The sequence below is a fragment of the Pomacea canaliculata genome, linkage group LG3, assembly GCF_003073045.1.
Source record: "Pomacea canaliculata isolate SZHN2017 linkage group LG3, ASM307304v1, whole genome shotgun sequence".
Classification (NCBI taxonomy): Eukaryota; Metazoa; Mollusca; class Gastropoda; order Architaenioglossa; family Ampullariidae; genus Pomacea; species Pomacea canaliculata.
Window position 1 is genome coordinate 5,375,170 of NC_037592.1, and position 16,950 is coordinate 5,392,119.

At 44.3% G+C, this 16,950-nt stretch overlaps 1 protein-coding gene across 2 annotated transcripts; it reads left to right on the forward strand.

Annotated features, from left to right (window-relative positions):
- The first annotated feature begins 43 nt into the window (after nt 1-43).
- LOC112559854 lies at nt 44-16,513 on the forward strand. Of its 2 annotated transcripts, XM_025231308.1 has the most exons (29): nt 44-453; nt 601-858; nt 1,471-1,592; nt 1,832-1,973; nt 2,521-2,622; nt 3,264-3,411; nt 3,637-3,750; nt 4,188-4,367; nt 5,158-5,231; nt 5,750-5,785; nt 6,450-6,519; nt 7,775-7,852; nt 8,138-8,201; nt 8,504-8,639; nt 9,195-9,391; nt 9,706-9,846; nt 10,219-10,447; nt 10,742-10,891; nt 11,193-11,348; nt 11,531-11,714; nt 11,808-12,070; nt 12,602-12,823; nt 13,197-13,400; nt 13,507-13,677; nt 13,886-14,197; nt 14,773-15,031; nt 15,480-15,639; nt 15,832-15,944; nt 16,428-16,513. In XM_025231308.1, the coding sequence occupies exons 1-26, from the start codon at nt 265-267 to the stop codon at nt 14,938-14,940; spliced, it is 4,110 nt and encodes a 1,369-aa protein (XP_025087093.1). In that variant the 5' UTR covers nt 44-264; the 3' UTR covers nt 14,941-15,031; nt 15,480-15,639; nt 15,832-15,944; nt 16,428-16,513. The 2 variants fall into 2 exon arrangements, with proteins under 2 accessions (XP_025087093.1, XP_025087094.1); XM_025231309.1 differs by lacking the exon at nt 5,750-5,785.
- Nucleotides 16,514-16,950: the final 437 nt, after the last annotated feature.

The following is a 16,950-nucleotide window of genomic DNA, read 5'->3' on the forward strand; positions in this document are numbered from 1 at the left end:
GATGCGTGCATCATACAGCCTACGTCATAATAAAAATTGCGTCACTACAAAATGTCAAGCGCCATAGCAACCGACAGCAAAAAGGAACGGAGGGCGACGTGGAGCAGACGGACGTTCTTCAGAGGAAGAACTTTTCAGTCTATGTTAGCAGACAATACGATTCTCTCTCATTCTGTTTTTCAGTTGTCGATGCTGTAGTGGCGCTGTCTGCAACGAAACCATAGAAGCAAAGTGTAACTGCAGAGCTAATCTTGAGCAATCAAAATGTCGGCCTGCAACATCCTCACCAGGGTTCTCCTCCCGAAAAAGGATCCGAACATCGCTGAAGTAAGGTTCGTGCCTGGGGGAAACCCTGTACCTGCTCAGTACCATATACCCCTCATGAAAAAAGTTCCCATGTTCCCTGCACCCACCGGATGTTTGGAGCTGTATACGTCAAAGATTGGACACCAGGTGAGTCCAGGTGTTTCGGTGTTATTGAATTCGCTTTCTTCTACATTTGTTTTACGTTTCCATGGTAGCATATGAGAGAGAAAAAGAAAGTGTTTGTGCGTGTGATGTATACTGATTCACATCAACTGGTTTTATGTTTCCAAACAGGCGTACATCAACAAGAAACGTCACGGCTTCGACCTTACTGATCCGTACAACTACAACATCGACTGGAGCTACAACATCACGCAGGATCCACACATGCTGCACGTCATCCGGACGCCGGCGATGATGAAGAGGTTGAAGGAGTTAGGACAAATAACAAACGACGAACGAGTTCGCTGCACCCTCAAACAATTTAATAACTTTAGGGCTTACCTTAAGTGCAAATCTCTGATCGACTTTCGAAATCAGCTACAGGAGGAGGTTCGTTGGCACTGATTTTTTTTATTATTATTGTTGATGTTTTCGTATTCTTTATATCGTCATCATTTCATTAGGTTTTGCTAACGCTATTAAAATATATATGTGTGTGTTTTTGTGTTGAATGTTTGTATCAGTCTGTATGCATTAAGTATGTATGTGTATGGGTTCGTGCGTGCGTGTGTTCAAGCGTTTATGTGTTGTTTTGTTGTATTATTCTTAGGCCGTTTCTACCAGTCGTTTATTGAAAATCCTTCATCTTTTTCATTTGTTTGCTGATTTCTCAATCTCTCTGTCCATGATAGGAATAGTCTGAACAGTATTGTCCACATCTGTTCTAAGATATTTGGTGTCGGACAGAGGGATTTAGCTTCTCTCTGTGACCAACATATAGTAAGGAAAGGTTCACTCATTAAGTCAATACCTGAACATGTACTATTGAGAGAATTTGTGTTATTAAGCTCTGTAAAAACTGTACAATTGTGTTGCATACTAGTCAGCCACGTAGCAATAATGAACAAACTGTTGGCATACCTCAAGCACCTTACGTGACTAACGCCAGGTCATAGGTCATAAACGCCACATTCTTCGTCTTTCCCTCTCTCTCTCTTGCAGAAAGCAAGAATCCCGAAGATTGACGTCGGTGAAAGTCTGGAAGTGGTTGCCATAGAACATCGCGTCCACGAACAGGAGGTTCGCTTTCGCCGCCTAAAATCCGAGGACGAAACCTTCGCAAAGTGAGTCTCGGCGCCATCTTTACCTTCCTCACCGGGTTAGGTAGCAACTTCTCATAGATTATCCTTCCATTTTCTGTTGTCTCTACTTTTTGACTTTTATTTTACAAAAACAATGTCAATGCACATTTCATCTGAATGAGAATTGTAAACACTACAGAGAATTTTGTTCTCCTTATTTTATTATATTAATTTTTAGCCAGCTAGACTGAATACATGTCTGCCGGTTTTTTTTTCCACAGATACCAAAGTCATCTGACTCAATCGGAGACAAAATTTAATATCAGGAAGAGGAAGCGTCAAGAAGTAAATGGCGTCCTGGCTCGAAAGAGGGCTTCTATCGAGAAGCACAGACAGGACGTGTACCGGCGATCTTTAAGGATTGTAAGCCACCCCGGGTGCATGCTCGGCTTTTGACGTTATTTCTAGGCATTGAACTCAACCGACTGGAACTGTAGTCATGAAGCGAGGGTAAGTCGTTTGCACTAAGGGTGGAGGAAGTTTAAAGAAAAGGACCTTCTTCCCGAAGTTATAAAGCGGCGTGAAGACCTTGCAAAATATTTTACCTGAGAGATTCTTGAATCCGGCGATTGGTACATATGGGATACAGAAATACGAACGTGTCCGATGTGTCTGGACACCTCTTTAAACATTTTCTCCTTAGCTCTGGGGAACGACTTACTATCGCTTCATAACTATGGCCCCAGGATAGACTCTCTGACCTCACACGTAACGAAATCCACTTAGATAAATAAATGAAAATAATTTGAAATGTCCAGTACATCCAACGGGTTTCATCGTGTTTTAAAAGATTAATTTTTGGAGCTCTCGTTGCAGAACCTTTCTTGTGTTTTGTCACTCGGAAGATACAACATCTCATCTTCTCTCACTCATCTCGCTGGCATTCTGTCTTTCTGTGTCTAACATCCAGGCTCACCAGCGTCACCGCAATTTGCTGCAAACCTGGAAACAACATGCACAGAGACAAATCAGTCACCTGCAGGAAGTGGATTCATCCCGTTTGGAGGAGAAGGTGGGCAACAGCTGGAATGTTTTCTCTCCCTAAAGTCACGTTGGGCGCGTCTTGGCTTGCCCGGATGGCAGCTGAGCCGAGAACACATTCTGATACAACCACCAAAAAAAATCCCTTTAAATCTGAAAACAAATTTGTAAACAGATTCCAGTTTTCTTTTTTACGATCTTACTGAACTTTCGAATCGCTAGCATCTAAAGCTAACAAAATATTTATTATTTGTGCTGAGCAAGTTTCTTTTTCTCTCTCTTGTTTGTTTTAATTTTCCCCTCTCTTTCCCTCATCCAGTTCCCTTCTTCTCTGCTTCTCTCTCTTAGTATCTGCGTGAGACCTTTACGTTATCGTGTATTCCGTTGTTTGGGATGGCAAGTCTTATCTCCATACCAATATGAAACTATTAGCTCAGTTTCATGCAGTCAAGAACAAAGATAGCAATAATAAACACGTGTGCATTGATGGGTACTACTTTCTATGTGACCGATAGAAACATATTTTTTCTGGGGGTCTTAACATTCCAACAATTTTTGCTGGAAGTCTGAAAAATCGGGGCGGCAATTAAGAAAACTCCTGCATGAGAAACACATATTTTTAAGGTTATGTTGTACTAAATGGCCTTGCTGGGGACTGGGTCACGTGAGCAGCTGCAAGTAAAATGGAATGCACGGCGTGAGACTCAGCTGGCGTACGAGGAGCTGGTGGAGGTGTCTCGGGCCGCGGAAAATGACCGGCGGGAGAGGTCCAAAGTCGTTCTAGACCTGGAGATGAACCGCCGCTGGCAGCTGCAAGCCCGTAAGTTTGTCGGCCGAGAAACACACAAACACACAAACAAACACAAACACACACACACACATAAAGAAAATTAGATTTGCACAACACACGTCATCGCTGTACAACGAGTGATGTGTGATTCAAAAGTTTAAGCAGTATCATTAAGGTGTTTCTTGGTAACCTCCTTCGCCTGTGTGGAAGGGGACATCTGAGTTTACGACACTGGTTTCTCTATCTGGTCCCCAGACAAGTTGCAGATGTTGAAGGATGTATCTCGAAAAATTCAGGCGCAGCGGGAGGAGGCGTATGCCCGCAACCTTATCAAAGCCTTCGCCAATTCTTCAATCCTGAACCCTCAGAGTAAGCAATCTTACTTACACTTTAATAGAGAGTCTGAAAACTTCCACGATATATTTTAGGAAAATATAGTTTGATTGCTGGTCTCTACTAGGGAAACCTCTGGTAGTAGGAGTTTTCCAGGCTTTAAGTGTTTCTTAACTGGACTCGCATCGTAATTTGGTTACACATTCGACAATGTAAGCACCCTCGTTTACAGTGAAGGTGATGTCATAACAGCGAGGGCAGAGTAGCGGGTGTTTAACAAATCACTTTATCTTTAAAGAGACCCAAAATGTCGGAAATTTGGGCTACGAATGACTCAATCGCCAGGTGTAAAAGAAGCCGATAGGCAAGAGGTACCAGGTGCTATGTAGCTGGGTAACTAGCTCCTAGAAACGTATTAAGCGTCAGACCTCCCCACCCCGGGTTACGTCTGTAGATTTTTCGTCACGTTGCAGAGAAACCCAAGCCGACACCAACCGAAGACAAATCCACAAAGACACCGGATGCTGTTGACATGTCCTCGATACCGAAGTTCAAGACCATATTTTGTAAACCTGTGAAGAAAAGCTTGTGGGTCCTGGAGAAGGAGTTGAAGAAGATGGGGGTGACCACCCGCATTCTGGCTACTGTAGCGTGTAAGTGCTGGAGACAACCTTTGGGTGTAACAGTTACGAGTGACGTATAAAGGGACGACTGGAGCTGTACCGAAGACGAATGAAGTATACATTCTCAGTTTGGGATTGTATCAGTGGTATAAAAGTTCAAGGGATGACAATAACTGTACTAGTGACAAATGACGAATGCGGACAATTTTGGCAACACCAGTCATGCGTGTCCTGTTAGTTCTAGAGAACAGCATGGAGTGACGTATATGTTATTGGGATTTCTGTGGTGTTAACGGTGACCTGCACACAGAGACACAGAGAAACGAAGCGACAAAATGACAGAGAAGGGAATGGTAGGAGTGAAAAAAAGAGGTAGACAAGAATTTATTCAGTAAACATTATGAGCAAGAATTTTAAAAACTGAGAACGTGGATCCAGTACAACACGCATGACAAACTCAGTGACAGGTGGGTCTCTTTGAATAATTATTGAAACCGCTTGGTTTCATAGACTTTCACTGATCAATTTAAACGAAGAAATCCTTTTGATACACGCTCAAGATATTCAATATACAGCATTCGACAAAAAGTAAGAAAACGAAACAGATTGCAAATCATCATGTTTAAAAAAAAAAGACTTCAATGCAGATGAGACAGAGAGTGCAATATATAAACAATATACAGATATCAGAGATCGTGAAGGAATCTGTAAAGTGAAAAGAAAGCCTCATTAGAATACACAAGTTGTTTTTTCATAAATCATGTACGTTTTTAGGCTGTTGGAGGTAGACGTTGCAAAAACGTTGTCCTTATTTCTACAGCAAAGGAGAAGGAGGTTTCGGTAAGAAAAATGGAGGTGGACTCAGCTTTGGCCATTGCGTCTCGCACCACAATAGTACGTATCTTAACGTCCTCTGGCACCACAGTAGTACGTATATTAACGTCCTCTGGCACCACAATAGTAAGTATATTAACGTCCTCTGGCACCACAATAGTAAGTATATTAACGTCCTCTGGCACCACAGTAGTACGTATCTTAATGTCCTTTCGAAACACAATTGTAAGTATTCTAAAGCCTCTGGAACAACAATTGCACGTATCTAAAGGCCCTGTGGAACAGTCTGACACCGTGTTTTGGTACCACCACCTCATGTAAAACACCAACCCGAACCACTAAAATAGTTGCTGGTTAGCTAACAAAACACAGAACATTTCTAATTTTGTTTTAAAAACTGCAAGTAATTTTCGATTAATTTCTTTTTCTAGAAAATCATTCACAGATTAACTTTACTTTCTGATAAGACCACAGCCAACAAGAGAACCTCAAGTCTATGGTCATGTTGGTCTTGCTGTGAAAAAATAAAGTCTTGTCCAGTTTATTTTGTTTTTAATCGATCTTTTCTTTTGTTGTAGGATTCTTTACCTAGAAAGAAAAAAGGAAGATCGAAGGCAAGTTGTAGGACTGTTTAATTTCTGTTTAAAAGATTATTTTTATGGGTGACAGTGTCTCGCATCATCTTGTGTCACATTGAAGCACCGCGTACAGACTTCCACGCTGTGGTTTCACAGACTTTATTTTCTGTATTCAGCGTGTTTTGTTCCCATGACTACCTTTTGTGAATATAGAATTATAAACCTTGTCGCTGAAATTATTTCGAGTTAGAACAGTTAGTTTCCGACAGAAATTTGATAACAGACACATAGACAGAAGTAAGTTTACAGTTCCCCGAGCCAGAACCACACGATATCTGCATTCTTTTATTCCTGCGGCAATCCGCGTATGCAGCCTAATCGTGGTTAGGACACGTCTGTAAGTGAAGGTTCTCACACCTCTGACTCCTGTTTCCACAGCGCCTGGTCTTTTTTAAATGTATGTTTATATTTAATATCATACTTGAGGTACGTAACGTCTGGTGTAATAGTAACATGGCAGAAACAATTCCTGAAAAGGATTAACAGAGATGTATTGTATTTGTATCTGTATCTGTATTTGTGTTTGTATTTGTATTTGACCCCAGTCGTGTCCTTTATTCACTCCAGGAAGGGAATGCCTAGCCTCCAGCAATGTGTTTAAGTCATTACAACAATGAGAGCCAACGTGAATTTGTTTCAGTCAAAAAGAGCGTATCCGACGTCTGTTGAACTCATGGGAGGAGAGAATGCCCACATGAAAGCTGGAGAAGGTTTGTGAGGATCTTGTATTCTTAGTAAATATCTTATTGTACCAAGCCTTCCTTTAGTTTAATTTTCCGTTCTTCAATTTTTTTTTCTTGTATATTATTTTACAGACTACAGCACAATATCTCCAGCAAATCTCTAATCCCCTTCACTCCCTCGCTATTTCCTTTTCGGTTTGAATAATTTAAATGTCTGCTGACTAAACGTTTTTCATAACCACTACAAATAAATGTAGCAGAGCATGCTTGGTGATTAATTACTAAGGTTATTCTAGTCATTATGCTTAGCTGAAAAGAATTTGAATGAACAAGACTGGGTTCAGTGTCCACAGGCCAGTTGCACATTTCACGTTTTAACATATTCACATAAATAATTTAGGTCTTAAATATTTAATAAAAGAAGTTTTAAAAGAGGTGCACAACAGAACAGTTTTAACTAAAAATATTTTAAATAAGATAAAAGGAGGTGATAGAGTAAAAAAAAATGGCTGTTGTCATGGAAAATCAGCTCAAGGATAATTTTTCATGCTCGCAGTAGGAGCGCAGTTACTTAATGGATTGTTCGCTCATCAAATTCAACAATAGTCGAAGAAAAAAAAAGTTGCATGGTGAGCACAGTGAGTACGATGGGATATGAACGCCGACGAGTGTACAGAGATCACCATGCTAGTAATTAAGACTGTATCGCGGCAAGGTAAATAGATGCCACATGCAGGAAAAAAAAAAAAAAAAAAAAAAAAACCAGCGTCCCGACACGAGAGCTGAACCCAGGACATCCAATCCTCACGTATTGGTGACAAGCTAACCGTTGCGCCATCACTACTCAGAGACGACTTGACCACTGCTTAGACGGTAGTAATTCGTCGGTAAAATACTACAATAAAGTAGACAGTACAATACTTGTTAAAATTTTGCAAATTAAATATTTAATATATGTTGATCGATGAATATTCAAGGTGTCTAATACCAAAGCACTCTGTATCCGTGTTTTTGTCAACAGTCGTTGCGATCTCTACAATAATTCTGGTAATTCTGCTAAAGCAATTCGTCGTCGTTCAATTTCTTCATCGGATCGCTCGTTTGTCAACACATCGAGTTCCGAAAGTCTTAGAGGGAATGTCCTAAAAATGATTACAAATTTCATTCTATAAAATAATTTTAATGTTTAGACACGTGTTGTGCAACTGAGCCCAGGGCAGTGACCAGCAGCAATCTCGCACGTGAGCTTACATCTCTGACTCTGAGCAATGTCGTGCTTCAGAAATCTGGGTTCTCAAGAAACGGGAGGACATCGTCAACGACACAGTAGACGAGGTTACTGATGCGCCGGAGTCGGAGGGTAAGTATGAAGGGCGTGTGAGTTCTCGATAACATATATGTTTCTCTGTGTGTGTTTGTGTGTGTGTGTGTGTGTGAGAGAGAGAGAGAATCTTTAGACACCGAGGGTGACATGCGCTTGGGTCAATTATGAAAATGCCAGTGGAGGTCCTACTATACCCGAACACCTAACAACAGATTTATCTCTAGCAAGTGTTCTCACTGCCATGCCATACTCAGGGTGTACGTGCCGCGTATGTCATCACCTTTGTCAACCTACACATGCCTTCCTTTACTCGTTCTTCAGAATCCGATTCTGACATAGTGAAAGAGGAGAATATTGCATCCAGAGATGTGTCTGCAATGGGAGGGTGAGAGCTCTTTACTACCTTTATTCTGTAGTCCTCTCACACTCACCCCTTTCCAATCACGGTTAGTGTGTTTAATAAGAAGTACGATCAGATTTCTAAGTTCACGCTTGTCTGTTCTTCCGTCAATCGCATGAAAAGAATGACACATAGAGGGAAGAAAAAAGCAAAATTTTTGCACAAAGCTGATGACTTATCCACCAACATGACAAGGGGTTTAATTTGTAAAGTGTAGGTGAGACTTGTAGGGAGCGTTGGGGATTTTTTCCCAGAGATGTAATGCAAATGTCTCATTGGCTGGTCAGATTCATTGGACTACTTCCGGAGGACTTGGAGCTGATGGAGGGGCTGCTGACAAGGCTGCTGGACAATGTGCAGGAAGGAAGGCTCAACCAGGCAGACCTGGTGCAGATGATCATGTTCTGCAGCACCCTGCAGTCGGTTGGTACTCACTCACTGTATACAAACTGTAAGGAAGGCAGTAACCGTTGATCTTTTATCTTTAGTTTTATTGACAATCAGAGCAAGAAGCTGGTGCGTGAAAATGATTATAACGATGACTTTCTATGTCTCTGATGTTCTCCCTCTCTATTTGATAATACAGGATATTGCAGTCAGTCCACCGATCATCTCTTTTGGGAATATAATCTCAGAAGATGGTGTGCATGACTCAGAAAATAATTAATTTTAACCTCCGCGTTGATCCTTGGCTCGGAACGAGATGGTAAAAACGGTTAACCCAGAGGGCTTCTTGGGTTCAAAACTGCATCTAGGTTCTAATCAAGTTATCCACTTTTTAATGGCGAGCATCAGTAGTCAGAAAGAACAAACTAACGTTTTTACATAAGATTCTGGCTGATGCTTGGGTTAAAGATAGACACTAGGATACAGAGCAGCTAGGATCTGTCCAACGAAATGTTTGTGTCTTGTGGGGTGGGACTACAATCCTCCTTGCATTTCATCTCTTGTTTCCTCACCGAGCTGAATCCGCTTCAGGCGCAGTTGACCCACATTGAGCAAACCACGTCGACGACGTCGCTGATGGCGCAGGAGATCGTGGCGCACTCCATGGCGTTGCTGCGGGATGACATCATCATGCGACGCATGTCGCCAACCGACCTGCTGGCAACCGCCGCCAACATCAGGGCCTGCCAGTCGGAAATCTCCTCCGTCAGCTCCGATCGTCTGGAGATGTGAGCGAAGTCATCACCTGTGATCACACACACACACACTCTGAGTAGTGTAGGAAGATGCTCGGCTTTTTGGGGGCAAACTTCACACTGACAGTGAACGTTCACTTTTTTCCTCCTCACATTCCTTCCACCTCCCATGGTTCCTATTCCACTGACGCATGCGTGTTGCCTCTGTCTGTGTAAATAACGGTGTGAGAGCTCAGATTTTTCTCAGGGAAACAGAGGAAGGATTGCTGTATAGATAACAGTAAGCGTAATGTCTTAGTGTTATCCTTTCTTCTCTTTGCGCTGCCGTGGCTGTGTCACGTGACCAGACTATTGAAGGACACCATGGAAAAAATGGCGGACGACATCGACATCGATGAAGATGATTACAACGAATATTTCTTGGAGCAGATGCTGAGATCGACTGTCGCCAATCTCACCGTCGATATCGAGCGAGGAACTCTTTCCAGGTGAATCCACATTTTCGTAGTTTTCTTAATTTGACTATTATAATCACTAATGATATAGGTTACTGAGCACAATATCCCAGCCTGAGAGTAAACTGCTTTTTAGGAGAAGAGATTCAAAAATAAATTACGATTGAGAATCAAAACAAAAATTAGAGAGAAGACCTTCACATGGTTGACGTTGAGAGTTTCCTCTGGACTACCCCTCCCACTAGCCTTCCATCATCTCCCATCATGCAAAATCCCTGCTGACAGCATTTTTCTTTCAAAGAAATCAACCTGTCATTGATATTATTTGGACCACCTTTGCTTGAGAGTCCGCTGGGTGAAGGACAGGTAGTATCAAGGTGAGACGTTGTGGTTGCATTGTCTCAGGACCAACGTGCACGAGATCGGCTCGGCGCTGGCGCAGGCCGTGATGGATGATATGGATTCGGACGACTCGCTGATGGCCGAGGACACACTGATGACAATATTGCAGCAGCTGCAGCAGGACATCGACACGGGCCAGATCGACGAGAAACTGCTGGACAAGGCTTTAGCCTCTCTCGTGTCTTCCTATGGTCAGGTTCTCCGCGGCCGCTCCAACATCGACGTCATCAAGGTGAACCCTCGCTGTCCTTGTGACAAACATTCATGCTACATTCACTTCTCTCTCACGCTGTGCTGACCTTTCCTTTGCCCTAATATCTGATTAATAAACTAGTCCTGTCGTTGTGGATTCTGGTTAATTATTGCGAGAACGATAGCGAAGTCTAGAGGTTAGCGCACACGTTGCGGTGCACAAGAGGACTTTGGTACAAGATATCATTTTGCAGTCAGTTTAGCTCCGATAACGTCTACATTCATTTTTCAAAACAGAAGGACGTGTGTGTTTGTGTGCGTGCACATTCTCCAGGAACTTGTCTTGTACGTGCTGCTGAGGACCAGACATGACCTCGAAGGAGACCTCCTAGACAAAGAGGACTTCCTGAAACAGCTGCAGCTTGCGAAAGTCGAAGCCGGCATCTACGGGATGGAGTTACCAGAACTGCCAGAATTAGTGGAGGTGGGGAATGTAATCAGTATTCCCCTTTTGCACCCCAATTTCCCTACTTGCCAGTGAGAAAATCCGCATAATGCAGCCCGCACTGTTAATGAGAGTCTTTTGATCTTTGTTTCATTTCACCTTATTTATGTTTTTTAGTGGATTGTTACTGAATCGGGGCAAATACTGACAACTTGACTACAAAGGACTGAAAATACTAGAGGAAGACCAGTGAAGGCAATAATTATGAGGAAGAAAAGAGAGTGAGAAGAAGGACGAGAGAGAAAGAAAGTGAATCTGTGCGTGCATTGTGTGTCCCCAGGAAACGTCTAAAGCTATCGGCAAGTTTAAGGGCATTGGCAGGCCTGACGAGGCCGTTGTGGCACTTATCAAGATGATCCTAGGTCCAGGAAGAAGGATCATGCCAGCGATCGCCAAAAGTCGTGTGCACTGGATCTCAGAATCCATGATAGAACAGGTCAGTCGCTAGCTTCATCCTTCTTGGTCAAGACTTACAACCGGGTCACCATACTTCCAACAATCCTTGGCTTTATCGGTCTGTTGTCAGGCCGTGTGGATGACAACGCGACTATAAGGCTAGACAGTGTCAGGACAAAAAAGAGAGATGGCGATTGATTCATTTTTTCTTATGGTCGCCAGGCGGAAGGGTCTGAGGTTCAGCTGCAGATCGTCCTGGACCTGGCGGCGAGCGTCTGTGCTAGCTTCACCCAACAGATGAACGAGGACATGGACTTCGCCAGGGACGCCGAGCGCGTTCTTGGGCCTCGCTTTCTCGTCATGCTCTTCAGTTACTGGGACCAGCTTGATTTAGAAAAGGGAAGAGGTCAGCTAGCGTCCATAGGAGCTTAAAAGTTATTAACAATATTTTATCTGTGTGTGTGTGTGTGTGACACGAAGCTCTGACTTTGTCGCCCAGAGACGGTGGCCGTGCAGACCCGGGCGGACGAGCTGGCGAACTTGGCGGGCGTGAAGGCGACGTTGGCGGAGAATGTGGTGCTGGTGTGCTTCAACTGGCTGTGGCAGGATGCCCTCAACAACCGTCTGCCCGTCTGCATCATGCCGCACGTGGCGCTAGACACCGCCGAGTTCCCATCTACCCGCCCACTGCTGGACCGCATCCGTAACTTCGGGAACTACATGGACAAGATGAATCTGGTCGACGATATGGTCCTGAAGAAGGTACAGCGGACACGTTCAGGATGGTTGCGATACTTCTTTGGATGGACGAAAGGAGAAGGGTTGGGAGAAACACACACAAACAAACAACATGAAAATGGGAGATTGTATGAATGTTATCTACCAAGAAGCTGTACCACCGTGCGCAAATCATTTGAAAAACTGTGATCCAGGCTTCAAATGACCCTGTCCACACCGCAAGAGGGATATGTTTGTTTTTTTAAATTATTTGGCTGCTCATTGGGTTGCCTGAAGAATGTCTACTTAAAAACCCTAATGAGTTCACAAGCCATCAGAAGCGAAGCAATACAAATCCATTGGCTCCATTCGCCATACTTTGTCCATCTCAATCACTAAAATTCTCATCTGCTCATTTGTTCAGTATAAACTAGATCACTGTAACTCTCTTCGTGCTGGCTGTCCCAAATTCCTCATTGATAAGCTTCAGAAAGTCCAGAACTCAGCTGCTTGTGTCGTTTTGAGTTATTATACTCAGCTTTTAAAATAGTCCGCCTCTATCGTACATCCTACCAGGTTCGGAAGGTGGGTCAGGAGCTGCAGGAGGGAGGGCTTGGCCACGAGGAGGCCCAAGCGCTTCTGACCATCTGCGTACACTCCTACCTGCGAGAGGTAGTCTTCTGCGACCGCAGCGACGACATCGTGGAGAATGGCTCCGAACCACCCGGGATGGTCAGCAACGTACAGTTTTTGATCACCACCTGCGCGCGCTCGGTCCTCGAGTACATTCAGAACAAGGTAAGGCACCCAAACTTACTTGACGAACATATTAACGACTCGGGTAACGTCATGCGGTGTCCGGCGTGGGCACACGATTGTTATCTCAGATCATATCAATAGGCTTTAAAACAACCAACAGACTTTAGAGGAAGAAGTGGAGGGTTAAAAATAGGAAGAGGATGAAGAAGTCTCAAAGAAATCATGAGCTAAGGAAAAGAAATGTATTTGGCAGGTGGAGAAGGTGATGTTGCGCATTTCCCCCTCTTCCATATGTGAAATATATTCAGGTTTGGGTAATGTAAAGGAGAGAGGTCATCTCCCACATACGATGACTGGCTCAAGAAAAGTGCGACCTAATGCCTCATTTTGACGACCAAGTGTCTTGTGGCAGGTGGCGCGACGACTAAGCGCACTAGGACACACGGCCTTGGAATTGTCCATGGTGACGGACATCCTGATGGAAGCAGCTTCCGACTCGATTGGGGCCCTCAACACCTTCGTCACCAACAACAGCGAGGCGGCGGAGGACGAGCTGCTTCAGCTGGATCCGCTCATCAAGACTAGTCAGTGGAACGCGCTGCGCAAGGACCCCATTGTGAGAGCAGGGTGTTAGTCTAGTTGTAGAAGGAAAGCCCTAGTTGACGAAAGCGCAAGCTGGAGTTAGCAGCCGCTCATCTTGTACTTCTTGCCTTTGATTTCAGTGCAAGCCACAGGAAATCCCCCCCTTTTTGAAGAAACTAATTGGAACGGCGAAAAGAGCACGTGAGTTAGCCCCGAAACAAACCCCAGACAACAAATCAGTCATAAATCAACCCAGCTTCAAGGTTGTCAAGGATCTGATTCGCAGAGAACTTTGGCAAATAGCCAAGGAGGTATGTGGTGTCACAAAAACCATTCGAATAAGTCCCGTATGCGAGCGGAGTCTGTTCAGATAACATTTTCCAGCGTACAATGACAATTACAATGACAATTACAATGACAATGACAACGACAATGAGAATGACAATGATCAACTTTATTGGTCCCAGTGGGCAATTTAAACTTAAAATTTTAAAATTACAACTGCCTTATTGGTCCCAGGTGGCCTCTCTCTTCAATGGTTTGGTGTCATTGCACAACCTCTTGCCGCCCAAGCCATCGGTAACCACCGAAGCCCTCCTCCACTTCGCCAAGTCGCTCTTGCTGGAGCTTCGTCACGCTGTCATCGAGCAGACTCTGCCCCTCGAGTTTGCTTACGACTTCGTCAAGCAAATCGCTGAGAAGAAATGTCCCATCGAAGCCAAAGAGTCCGCAGACAGACTGGTACACGTCATCATGAAGATGGTGAAGGACATCGAATTGAGGAATGACCGTTCCAACTACTACGTGCGGATTGTGATGGGTCTGTCTAAGGTGACTATACAAAACTGTTATGCCAAGCGTGTAAGTGTGCGTGCGTGTAATGTCCTATCTTTCTGCTGGAGGGTGGGTAGGAATGGATGAGGAAATGTGGGAGGAGAGATTTCATAATGAACCGAAAATTCCGACAAGTCTTTTCTTTGGATTAAAATTCTGGTATTTTTTAAACCTGACAGAGCTGAGCTCACTGCGTAATAATATGTCTCCAAAACTCAGCTAATAGTTTAAGCCCCATCTGGTGTCAAGATGAAGTAAGTATGATCGCTGACATGTTTACGTTGTCAAGGCTACAGCCAATGAGAAAGCTGGAACGATAGATTATGTGGTGCATCCTCAGACATTCGAAAGGTCTAGGTTTCGACATCTCGTGATGACATATGTGCTCTTGTATCACAAAGCGTACTTAACATAAATTTATGGAAAGGACATTTTATACTGACAACAATCGAGTGAATAAAAAAATGTTAATGAAGATTGTACATTTCTGTAGACTGACATCACACGTTTCTTATTTTGATTCCCCTTTTTTCTCTCTCACTCTCTTTGCTTGGAACGGCTGTGGAAGGCAGATGTCTTTACCGAAGAAAGAAGACGAGGACGTGGCGGCAGGCATGGCCGCTATTGCCCACCTGCTGTCCACCGTGGACAAGTCAGGTGCTGACTACCTTTCTGCAAAGCACACTGATGTCCATGCTGCGCAACATCCGCGCCCTTCGCCAAGGAGACGACGAATTTGAAAGCCTTTTCCCAATCAGTTCCAGAGTGCGCCGTGCCCAGCAGAGTCTTACCGACGAAGAGATGCCCACAGAAGGCTCATGGGACGAGGAGGTTGTCACGATGATGAGCCAGACGCATAGAACGGCGCTAGGACGCTAGCTGGATGCTCTGAACAGCATCTGAGGTCCCTGCTTGTCTTTGAAAGCATCTACCTCCTAGCGACGCGCTATGCAGCTGGGCTCAGCCTCGTGTTTAATAACTGTCTTGACTATTTTGGTACTGCATGTTTAATCTGGTCTAGAGATAAAAATGTGTGTGTTGCGGGCGTGCGAGGGTGGCTGGAAATGGTAAGAAGCTAAACTAAAAGGGTGAATATACGGAGGAAAAAGAAATCCACTTTCCTTACGATCGAGACTTGCGCACTGCTGCTCCTGCCCATAAAACAACGGTTTTCAAGCAGACTGGACAAAGACTTCCTCCCCACGATTGTGACGTGACGCTTCACCTCCATCATCTACCCTGTCGTAGTCGTGATCTTGATTGTGTGTCTGGCCACCAGACCATTCCGCCAGAATGCGACATCATCCCGGAGACGAAGATCGTCGTGCACGTGGCGCTGCAGAAGACGATGGAGCGGATGGGCGCCGCCGTCATGCCTCCCGAGTTCCCTGTGCAGTCCTCACAGACCATCGTCCAGGACTTGGTCTCCAACATTCAAGGTAAGAGGGCTAGGCTTCACTCTGCTGCTAAAGAAGCAAATTAGTCGATCATCATCGTCGTCGTCGTCGCCGTCATCCTCCTCCTCATCATCATCATGTATTTTGTGCGTGTTATCTTAATGACAATTATCGACAAGTGAAATCCGGCAGTAGGTGGACGAGACTTGACAGGTTTGTGTCCTGCCCTTTCAGAGTCACCTGACAAAGACCTGACGTTGACAGGTGCGCCACTGGAAACCTCGCTGGTCGCCTACGCGCAGGGACTAGCCACTGAAATCTCCAGGAACCTGCAGGATGAAGCCACCGTAAGCCTGGCAGCATCCTCGGCCTTCCCTCTTCCCACGAAAACCCTGTTGTAAGATAGTAGTGGGTTTTTTACGGTAGAAATATGAACTGTAAGCTGTGATGTAACAACTGCTGTAATTTTATTCCTGCGATTGCCGACATTGGCGACCCAATTATGGAAATGCAACCTCTTCCTAATTTTAACACTGGTTATCGAAATGATTATTTATAGATGTTAACAGTATCCATTTATTTATATTTGTCTGTCTTATTTTTTTATATCTGCATACGTGCATACCTCTCCTGTTCCATTGTTATCTTCTCTTCCTTTTCGTTGCGTCTGTCCCGGTCCACCCTTGTTATTTACACCATCGTGACAACGTCCGTTGCACATCATTGGAGTTCCTTTGACTTGCATCGTAAGGTCAGAGGTCACTTGTCTTGAGCACACCTCATCAGCTTTAGCTTAGACTATAATGACAGTTTCCACTCGGTCCCTGCAGGCTGGTTCTCCTCTTAGTAACAAGAGCATCGCCAACGTCATTATCGGCAACACCCTCAAGTCCATCAACAGTGGCATCAAGTCGGGCAAAAATTCATCTGTCTGTCGCCCAGCCTGAGGAAGAGGAAAGTCGAGTTTTTTCTTCTTATTCTCATCATCATCATCATCATCATCATCATCATCATCATCATCATCAATCATCATCATCATCATCATCATCATCATCATCATCCATCATCATCATCATCATCATCATCATCATCATCATCATCATCATCATCATCATCATCATCATCATCATCATTTGATGCTGCTGCTGCTTCGGCGTGTGTGGATGTGTTTGCAAATTCGCTTACATGAGTATGCAAGCATTGGGGCTGACGTATGATTCAATCCCAAGTCTATGACGTCACCATGCGACCAGGGACTTGTTGCACTCGACAGATTCTCCGCCAAGAGTGTGTGTTGTTTGCCATCTGACCCCGTGTTGTGCGCTGTCTTTCATTTGACACTTTGTAACGGGA

Excerpts from the sequence above, each read along its gene's own strand:
- LOC112559854 (XM_025231308.1), top strand. The coding sequence starts at position 265 with ATGTCGGCCTGCAACATCCTCACCAGGGTTCTCCTCCCGAAAAAGGAT. Across the intron at positions 859-1,470 it reads GAAATCAGCTACAGGAGGAG|AAAGCAAGAATCCCGAAGAT; the intron begins GTTCGTTGGCAC and ends TCTCTCTTGCAG. Across the intron at positions 9,392-9,705 it reads AGCTCCGATCGTCTGGAGAT|ACTATTGAAGGACACCATGG; the intron begins GTGAGCGAAGTC and ends TCACGTGACCAG.